Raw genomic sequence first — 10,484 nt, 5'->3', positions numbered from 1 at the left:
AGATCGACTGAAATGGAAACAAACAGCTGAATTTATAACCAAAAATCAGCTGTTTCTATGAATTTCAGTCGATCGATAGAGCTCGATCGACATACAGAAACAGGCTGTAAATATGACTTGGCAATCACCTCACGGATATCAGTCAGTATGAAGTGCTGGACAGACCATAGAGCCCGAAGCATACTATAAACAGTTCCTATTGTAATCTCTATATGTCTGTTCCAAGATAAATTGTTGTCAAAGATAACACCTAAATTTTTAGCATATGTGGCATATTCCACGTCGTATCCATTTATAGTGACAGGTGGCAATGTAGTAAAATCGACTGTATTTCGTGATATTACCAAACATTTTGTCTTTGTTGGGTTAAGCATTAGACCATTGATTTCGATAAGTCTTGCATTTATACCGTTTACACAGTCCATAATATCCGCAGTTTCACAAGAAAAGCATAACTGTACGTCATCACCGTAAATATGAACATCGCAACCGTCACAGACCTCCACTATATCATTAATATAGAGCGAGAAGAGCAAGGGGCCTAGAACAGAACCCTGCGGCACTCCTCTACTTAGACTCATGGGTTGCGAGTATTTTTCATTAGCCAGAACTACTTGACATCTTTCTGTTAGATAGGAAGATAAAAGTGAACAGGCTGAAAAATCAAACCCGAAAGATCGCCTCAGTTTTGCTATTAATATATGGTGACACACAGTATCGAATGCTTTGGAATGATCCAGAAGCAACAAAAAACACAATTTATTACGGTCAATGCTCGTCCTTATGCCTTCAACCATATCGGCCAGTACCGTAGTACAACTACGACCAGTGCGAAATCCCGATTGCCTATCAGTTAACAGATTATTGCGCAAGATAAAATCATTCATCTGTCTGAACATAATATTCTCCAAAGCCTTAGACAAGAATGGCAAAAGGGATATGGGTCTATATTCACCCCTGCTTTTCAGAATAGGAATTATCTTCGCAATCTTCCATCTTTTGGGGAATGTAGAAGTCGTTAAGACATGATTAAATGTGTGCGTAATATACGGTAAAATCAATGGAAGAATGATTTTCACAAACCGGGGATCCATGTTATCCAAACCCTTAGCGTCTGATTTTATGCTAAGTATTGATTGTAGTGTGTCATTATCAGAGACACAGTAAAAGGAAAAATTATTTTCAAAAGTAGTGAATTCATTACTATCCTGTAAGTCTGATCGCACACAAGGAATATTAATATCCAGAAATCTCATATTCAGTTCATCGGGGTCCTCAACGCATTTCTCGGCTTTTACTCTTCCAATACCTATATCTCTTATTTGACGCCATTTCTGTTGACTGGTTATAGCGCATCTAAACCTCTCGCCAAAGTAACGACACTTCGCATCCTTTACAAGTCTAACGACATCTCTTCTAAGTTTCTTAAATACCTCATGTAATCTAACCGTTTTAAAACGTCTCCATCTCCTGTAAGCCTCTTCTCTTTTGTCGATGGCACTTCGTATTGTATTATCAAACCAAGGTTGTTGACTTGGGCGTAAGATCCTAGTTTTAAGTGGCACATTTTCTTCATACAACATATTCAAATGACGCTCCAAGAAATCAGTCTTGTCATCTATACCTTGTAAATAGAAAATGTCACGCCATGGTATCTCGTCAACACGTCTTAGGAGTTCGTAATAATCCAAGCCTTTAATATCTCTATATGTGACTGTCTCACTCATTTGCTCCACAAAGTAATCGTATGCCAGAAAAATGTCATGTCTGGAAAAAAGCGATGATGATAGCTGGTCATAACAAATGCAGTTATCTGGATTAGGTGCCTATTTAGATCAATTTCGAAGGATGCCAATAAGAATCCCTGCAAACTATCAGAAAAAGTGCATTTTAAGATAATTGTAGAAGAATAATTATGGTCAAGTAAAACACCATTGTGTAGATGTTTATTTATTTGATTAAACGTTTATAATTTCTTATAAATATAACATTTTTCGGTTTATCTCATCAGATTTAACATAATTTTTTGCATTAATAAAAGAATGATGTTGAGTTTTAAGTAGCAAGTTACATATTGCAGCGTCTATCAGCCAGTTTGTTTATTTTCGATGGAGGCAGCGTGCCTGGAAAAATATTTGAAAAACGATGACTTTATTCTATTTGGAAAGTCGAAAATTGTTCACCATAAACCTTTCACAATTTTAAGCGTAATATCTATGTTTTCAGAACTTTATGTTCGTTTTTATTTAAATAAAATATAACAAGCTGGTTGCGCTTGGCGTTTCACAAAAAATAAAATGGCTCTTCTAACAGTAGTGATGGCAAAATACTTTCATGTACATGTTGTACTTTTTGATATGCTTCCCCCATCACAGTTCGCGATGGTTGTGGTGACATTTACGAGTCTTTGATAGCGATGAGGATGAAATGGAACTTTGAAATGCTGGCAGGGTGATACACTCCTGAGTCCAATCGACAGTCGGCTGAGTGGACAGCGACCGGTGAACCGTCTCCGAAGCGTGGAAAGGCTCAAAAGTTCGCTGGCAAAGTAATGGCCTCTGTTTTTGGGATGCGCATGGAATAATTTTTATCGATTATCTTGAGAAGGGAAAAACCATCAACAGTGACTATTATATAGCATTATTGGAGCGTTTGAAGGTCGAAATCGCGGCAAAACGGCCCCATATGAAGAAGAAAAAAGTGTTGTTCCATCAAGACAACGCACCGTGTCACAAGTCATTGAGAACGATGGCAAAAAATTCATGAATTGGGCTTCGAATTGCTTCCCCACCCACCGTATTCTCCAGATCTGGCCCCCAGCGACTTTTTCTTGTTCTCAGACCTCAAAAGAATGCTCGGAGGGAAAAAATTTGGCTGCAATGAAGAGGTGATCGTCGTAACTGAGGCCTATTTTGAGGCAAAACCGAAGGAGTACTACCAAAATGGTATCAAAAAATTGGAAGGTCGTTATAATCGTTGTATCGCTCTTGAAGGGAACTATGTTGAATAATAAAAACGAATTTTGACAAAAAAAAGTTGTTTTTCTTTGTTAGACCGGGGACTTATCAGCCAAACTGTTATACTTTTCAAATATTTTTTTTGTCCTTGTTGTGTTTTAGATAATTTGAATTCAGATAATTTGAAATTATTGGTAAAATGGGTAAAACAAAAGATTTTCTATATGTCACCTCAAAAGAACATCTTGTGAAGTGAAAATTAAGGCCAACTCTATATGTAATTTAATAGTAATGACTTAGAGAAAGCTTCCAAATTTGTTTGCTGGGAAATATTTGCCATACTGAAGCTGTATATGCCTTTCACAAGCTATAGGTAATGCAAGGTAAAGTTAGGTATAGTGGCAGCCCGTTATTTCAGGCTGCCATAAGCTTTTCCGTCCATTGTAAATAGCCTAATGCCCATCATGAAAATTTCCCTTATCTGATTATGTATACAATTTGATTTCTCCTTAATTTAACATTGATTCAAACACAATTTGTAGTTAATAAGTTTATTATATTATAAAACAAACAAATATATTTAAGCATTTCAAAGACAAATACATATAAATTAATAAAGAAAAATTAAAAGTTAAATATCACGGCTTCATTTATTATCGATTGAGTGCAATATCCTAATGTTCGAACTTCTATAGTAATTTATTTTTTCGATTTAATAGCTTCACGTTGCTCATCCAAACGTTTGGTCAATTTTTTCCAATTCTCTTGCAATGTAGGATTCTTCAGTATATAGGTGTCGATAAGTTTGAGGCTCAAACAAAAGACATAGTAGCAAAAGTCCCAAATATATACCAGGGATGTAAAAAAATACTTTTCTACCTTATCACGGCTGGGTAGTTTAATATTTGGCGGCTGAATAGGAGAATCTGGAGAAATAATTTTAGAAAATTTATCAGTAGGAGTTGAAGATGCTTCTGATGATGATGATAATAATGGTTTGGTATGGGCTGAATCACTTGGTTTACCATCAATTGGGGATGATTGTGATGATGATAATGCTTTGGAATTGGATGGATCGCTTGATTTACCAGGAGGTATTGAATTTGCTTGGGATTCAGATTTCGATGATTGAGATTCTATGGGAATGGTCAATGATTGAGACATTGTTAATTTGGGTGATGGTGTCGTCAATGATTTAGGCGTTTCATTAGTTTGCGATGAAGCAACAGTTTCAGGTGCCGTAGATGAAGCCAACCGATTTCCAATTGAATTTGATGAAGTTAAAACTAAAAATGGTTAGTATCAGAGAGACCGTTAACTAGTTTTTTTTTTTTAAAAATATAATAAAAACAAGTATATACGGCCGTAAGTTCGGCCAGGCCGAATCTTATGTACCCTCCACCATGGATTGCGTAGAAACTTCTACGAAAGACTCTCATCCACAAATTTCAACTCACTCGGATGAAATTTGCTCCTCCAAGAGGCTCCAAAACCAAATCTCGGGATCGGTTTATGTGGGGGCTATAAATGATTATGGACTAATATAGACCATTTTTGGCATGGTTGTTAAATATCATATACTACCACCACGCACCAAATTTCAACCAGATCGGATGAATTTTGTTTTTCCAAAAGGAACCGGAGGTCAAATCTGGCGATCGGTTTATATGGGAGCTATTTCTTTAAATTTTGCATTTAAAAAACCTGAATACCCCTCATTTTGAAGGTGTGTGTGTGTAGGATGTTGCTCCTATTTTGATTTTGGAATTCACTCTTCAGTTGTCAAAATGCCATCCAAGCAAGAAGAGCAGCGTATCAAAATTTTGCTCGCGCATCGCGAAAATCCGAGCTACTCGCACGCAAAGCTGGCAAAATCCCTAAAAGTTGCCAAATCAACCGTTACAAATGTAATTAAAGTGTTTGGGAACGTTTGTCGACAGCCAGGAAGTCTGGATCGGGGGGAAATCGAAAACCGGAAGCCACTGAGACGACAAAGAGAGTTGCCGGTAGTTTCAAGCGAAACCCTGACCTCTCTCTCCGAGATGCCGCAAATAAGCTGGGTGTATCGTCTACAACCGTGCATCGAGCCAAAAAAACGAGCCGGACTATCGACTTACAAGAAGGTAGTGACTCCAAATCGCGATGATAAACAAAATACGACGGCCAAAGCGCGATCCCGGAGGCTGTACACGACGATGCTGACGAAGTTTGAGTTTTATACGGCAAAAGGAAGGGGAAAGGTAGCAGATATTTTCAAGCACATAAAACTGTCAAAGTTCGCAAAGAAATATCTGGTTTGGCAAGCCATCTGTACCTGTGGCTCGAAAAGCAGCATTTGCATAGCTTCCGGGACTGTCAACCAAGAAATTGACGTGAAAGAATGTTTGAACAAACGTCTGCTGCCTTTCCTGAAGAAACACGCTTGTTCCGTACTGTTTTGGCCGGATTTGGCATCTTGCCATTACGGTAAAAAGGCCATGGAGTGGTACGCCGCCAACAACGTGCAGGTGGTTCCCAAGGACAAGAACCCTCCCAACACGCCAGAGCTCCGCCCAATTGAGAAATACTGGGCCATTGTCAAGCGGAACCTAAAGAAGACCAAAACAAACTGCTAAGGACGAGCAGCAGTTCAAGGCAAACTGGCTTTCTGCGGCAAAGAAGGTGGACAAGGTGGCTGTACAAAATCTGATGGCAGGTGTCAAGCGTGAGGCCCGGCAATTCGGATTTGGAAAAGCGAAAGCCTCACTGAATATTTTTCCTGAATTTTATACTAATTGAACTTGAACAAGTATATACGGCCGCAAGTTCGTCCAGGCCGAAGCTTATGTACCCTCCATCATGGATTGCGTAGAAACTTCTTCTAAACACTGCCATCCAGAATCGAATTACTTAAGTTGCGGTAACGCTTGCCGATGGCAAGGTATCTTAAAACCTCCTAACACCATCTTCTAAATTGTATGTAAGTCCATACGTGGTATATATTCAATCAAAAAAGATCGATCCAATAGGTATATAATTCAGTTTGACAAAGTAGACATAAAATTTTTACAAAATTTTCTACAGAAATAAAATTTAAAAAAAAATTTTCTATAGAAATAAAATTTGCTATAGAAATAAAAATTTTGGCAAAATTTTCTATTGAAAGAAAATTTTGACAAAAATATCTACAGAAATAAAATTTTAACAAAATTTTCTATAGAAATAAACTTTTGACCAAATTTTCTATAGAAATAAAATCTTGGTAGATTTTTGGCGCGAGTGGCAACCATGATTATAAACCGAATAAAATTTGAACAAAATTTTCTATAGAAATAAAATTTTGACAAAATTTACTATAGAAATAAAATTTTGACAATGATGAAAATTTTATTATGAACCGAATAAAATTGTAACAAAATTTTCTCTAGAAATAAAATTTTGGTAGCTTATTTTGGGTTCTAGTGGCAACCTTGATTATGAACCGATATGGACCAATTTTTGTGTGATTGGACCAATTTTGGCATGGTTGTTAGCGACCATATACTAACACCACGTTCCTAATTTGAACCGGATCGGATGAATTTTGCTCCTCCAAGAGGCTCCGGTGGTCAAATCTGGAGAACGTTTTATATGGGGGCTATATGTAATTATGGACCGATATGGACCAATTCTGCCACGGTTGTTAAAGATCATATACTAACACCATGTTCCAAATTACAACCGGATTGGATGAAATTTGCTTCTCTTGGAGACTTCGCAAGCCAAATCTGAGGATCGGTTTATATGGGCGCTATATATAATTATGGACCGATGTGGACCAATTTTTGCACGGTTGTTAGAGACCATATACCAATACCATGTACCAAATTTCAGCCAGATCGGATGAAATTTGCTTCTCTTTGAGGCTCCGCAAGCCAAATCTGGGGATCGGTTTATATGGGGGCTATATATAATTATGGACCGGTGTGGACCAATTTTTGCATGATTGTTAGAGACCATATACCAACACCATGTACCAAATTTCAGCCGGATCGGATGAAATATGCTTCTCTTAGAGGCTCCACAAGCCAAATCTGCGGATCGGTTTATATGGGGGCTATATATAATTAAGAACCGATATGGACCAATTTTTGCATGGTTGTTAGAGACCATATACCAACATCATGTACCAAATTTCATCCGGATCGGATGAAATTTTCTTCTCTTTGAGGCTCGGCAAGCCAAACCTGGGGATCGGTTTATATGGGGGCTATATATAATTATGGACCGATGTGAACTAATTTTTGCACGGTTGTTAGAGACCATATACCAACAGCATGTACCAAATTTCAGCCGGATCGGATGAAATTTGCTTCTCTTTTAGGCTCCGCAAGCCAAATCTGGGGATCGGTTTATATGGGGGCTATATATAATTATGGACCGATGTGGACCAATTTTTGCATGGTTGTTAGAGACCATATACCAACACCATATACCAAATTTCAGCCGGATCGGATGAAATATGCTTCTGTTAGAGGCTCCACAAGCCAAATCTGAGGGTCCCTTTATATGGGGGCTATACGTAAAAGTGGACCGATATGGCCCATTTTCAATACCATCCAACCTACATCGATAACAACTACTTGTGCCAAGTTTCAAGTCGATAGCTTGTTTTGTTCGGAAGTTAGCGTGATTTCAACAGACGGACGGACGGACATGCTTAGATCGACTCAGAATTTCACCACGACCCAGAATATATATACTTTATGGGGTCTTAGAGCAATATTTCGATGTGTTACAAACGGAATGACAAAGTTAATATACAGCCATCCTATGATGGAGGGTATAAAAAGAAAATTAATTTGATTTTTTAAATAAACGATTTCACCGATTTACACGCGTTTTCCCTTGACCAAATTTTGACCGTATCACCCTTTATAATTATGGACTGATAGGAACCAATTCCTGCATGGTTGTTGGATACCATATACTAACATCACGTACCAAATTTCAACCGAATGGGAAAAATTTTGCTCTTCCAAGATGCTCCGGAGGTCAAATTTGGGGATCGGTTTATATGGGGCCTATGTATAATTATGGACCGATATCGACCAATTTTTGCATGGGTGTTTGAGGCCATATATTAACATCACGTACCAAATTTCAACTGAATCAGATGAATTTTGGTTTTCCAAGAGGCTCCGGAGGTCAAATCTGGTGATCGGTTTATATGGGGGCTATATATAATTATGAACCGATATGGACCAATTTTTGCATGGTCATTAGAGTCCATATACTAACATCATGTACCAAATTTCAGCCGGATCGGATGAAATTTATTTCTCTTAGAGGCTCTGCAAGCCAAATCGGGGCATCGGTTTATATGGGGGCTATATATAATTATGGACCGATGTGGACCAATTTTTGCATGTTTGTTAGAGACCATATACAAACACCATGTACCAAATTTCAGCCGGATCGGATGAAATTTGCTTGTCTTAGAGGACTCGCAAACCAAATTTGGGGGTCCGTTTATATGGGAGCTATACGTAAAAGTGGACCGATATGGCCCATTTGCATTTCGTTCGGAAGTTAGCGTGATTTCAACAGACGGACAGACGGACGGACGGACATGCTCAGATCGACTCAGAATTTCACCACGACCCAGAATATATATACTTTATGGGGTCTTAGATCAATATTTCGATGTGTTACAAACGGAATGACAAAGTTAATATACCCCCCACCCTATGGTGGAGGGTATAAAAAATAAATAAAATAAAATCGAGTATGTTCTTGGAGTGGAATTTATAAATTGATCCCATTAATTAATTAATAATCACCGAAATATCAATCAATTAAAAACGTAATTGAAAGTCAATTAAAAAATTAATTGATACTATTAATTTTTGTGATTGATTTTTGTTTCAGTTAAAAAATTTGTTGAATCAATTTAATTTTTTAAAACTCAAAGTTTTAGTTGAAAGAATTTTCGTGAAATATTTTTCTGTGTGATTGTTCTCTGTGGAGGACCAACACTAAAGCCTAAAACTTAAAATTCAAATATCTTGTTGTAAAGTTTCCACATCAGTACCTCTTAACTAGACCAACTCTTCACTATAAGCTACGATATATCTTTTTACAAAAACCGTCAGCTATATGGAAAAAGTCCTTATAATTTGGATGGAATAAAATGGGAAAACTATATCTGTTAGGCGGTAAAAGAAGTAAGGGGTATAAGATGGGTACGTAAGAACATATCGAATTAAGCCGAAGCGTTTGTACATTCCACAATGGATTAGAATCGTAAAAGTCGAAAATTTACTTAAACACATTTGTATGCTATGATGTCAAAAAATTGTGACCAGGTGAAATGAAAGTGAAAGGTTAAGGAAAGTCGAAGTGAGATCAAGAGCATACTCAATTAAAATTTGATTTTTGGTCATGGTATCAACCCACTTAACTACACAATGAATCATTTTTCCTCTATTGGATATACACGTACACAAACTTCTACAATAATGTTTTAAATTTGATGAAAATCGATGAACTGCATTCTTTAATAAGCTGCTATGGTGCACTTACCACTTTTGGAATCTTTTGAATATGAAGCGATCATCGGTGGCCTAACATACCAAGTAGTGGTTGTCTTCAAATCCATGATAGGAGCATATTGTGTCTTTATAGACCAGGTATACAAAGGTACCGGTGGTCTACAATGGGAGACCAGGAATCGGAAACTTCGACCAGCAGCTAACATTGTTCGGACAAAGTTCTTTCACTCTAGATTACAATATTTGGAATATTTCTATAAATTTATCTATGTTTAATTACCATATGAGGCATATTCTTCGTTTACCTGATTTTCTATGAGATCACTTTTTGGATGTTTTGTTTGTAAACTAACCAACAACAAGCGCACAAATGACGATGTTTCTATTGAATGCGACGAAAGCTTGTTTCTGCTATGCACAATACAAAAGCTTTTGATTAGCCAAAAAACGATACAAACATTCAAGTTTTTTAACAATTCTGACAGTTCTATCAGAGAATACAAAGAAACGGTTTCAAATTTTTTAAATCTTAGCCTACTGGAAATTAAGAAACAAGTCTATATATATGCCTTTTTGAGGTATCTTCACAATGAGCACAATTGATAATTGTGACAAATAAAAATTCAAAATAAAATTATTTTTTACCAAAAATTGTTATACCCTCCACCATAGGATGGGGGTATATTAACTTTGTCATTCTGTTTGTAACACATCGAAATATTGCTCTAAGACCCCATAAAGTATATATATTCTGGGTCGTTGTGAAATTCTGAGTCGATCTGAGCATGTCCGTTCGTCCATCCGTCCGTCTGTTGAAATCACGCTAACTTCCGAACGAAACAAGCTATCGACTTGAAACTTGGCACAAGTAGTTGTTATTGATGTAGGTCGGATGGTATTGCAAATGGGCCATATCGGTCCACTTTTACGTATAGCCCCCATATAAACGGACCCCCAAATTTGGCTTACGATTGCTCTAAGAGAAGCAAACTTCATCCGATCCGGCTGAAATTTG

General features: G+C 37.3%; 1 protein-coding gene across 2 annotated transcripts; it reads right to left on the bottom strand.

Moving 5' to 3' along the window:
• Positions 1–3,492: 3,492 nt before the first annotated feature.
• On the bottom strand, positions 3,493–9,952 carry LOC142236182 (uncharacterized). Of its 2 annotated transcripts, none has more exons than XM_075307439.1 (4): positions 9,775–9,952; positions 9,501–9,723; positions 3,983–4,093; positions 3,493–3,883 (listed from the first exon to the last, which is right to left on the bottom strand). In XM_075307439.1, the coding sequence occupies exons 2-4, from the start codon at positions 9,673–9,675 to the stop codon at positions 3,657–3,659; spliced, it is 513 nt and encodes a 170-aa protein (XP_075163554.1). In that variant the 5' UTR covers positions 9,676–9,723; positions 9,775–9,952; the 3' UTR covers positions 3,493–3,656. The 2 variants fall into 2 exon arrangements, with proteins under 2 accessions (XP_075163554.1, XP_075163553.1); XM_075307438.1 differs by having other exon boundaries at positions 9,501–9,698; positions 9,775–9,947.
• Positions 9,953–10,484: the final 532 nt, after the last annotated feature.

This window comes from Haematobia irritans, chromosome 4 (assembly GCF_050003625.1).
Source record: "Haematobia irritans isolate KBUSLIRL chromosome 4, ASM5000362v1, whole genome shotgun sequence".
NCBI lineage: Eukaryota > Metazoa > Arthropoda > Insecta > Diptera > Muscidae > Haematobia > Haematobia irritans.
The sequence above is the reverse complement of the archived record's forward strand: the minus strand, read 5'-3'. Positions and strand labels throughout refer to the sequence as shown.

Bases quoted from the DNA above. Each gene is read 5' to 3' on its own strand.
- LOC142236182 (XM_075307439.1), bottom strand. From the start codon at position 9,675: ATGTTAGCTGCTGGTCGAAGTTTCCGATTCCTGGTCTCCCATTGTAGA. The intron at 4,094-9,500 runs GTAAGTGCACCA...CCATTCCCATAG, and splicing joins TTCAAAAGATTCCAAAAGTG to AATCTCAATCATCGAAATCT. The intron at 3,884-3,982 runs GTAAACCAAGTG...TTATTTCTCCAG, and splicing joins ACAATCATCCCCAATTGATG to ATTCTCCTATTCAGCCGCCA.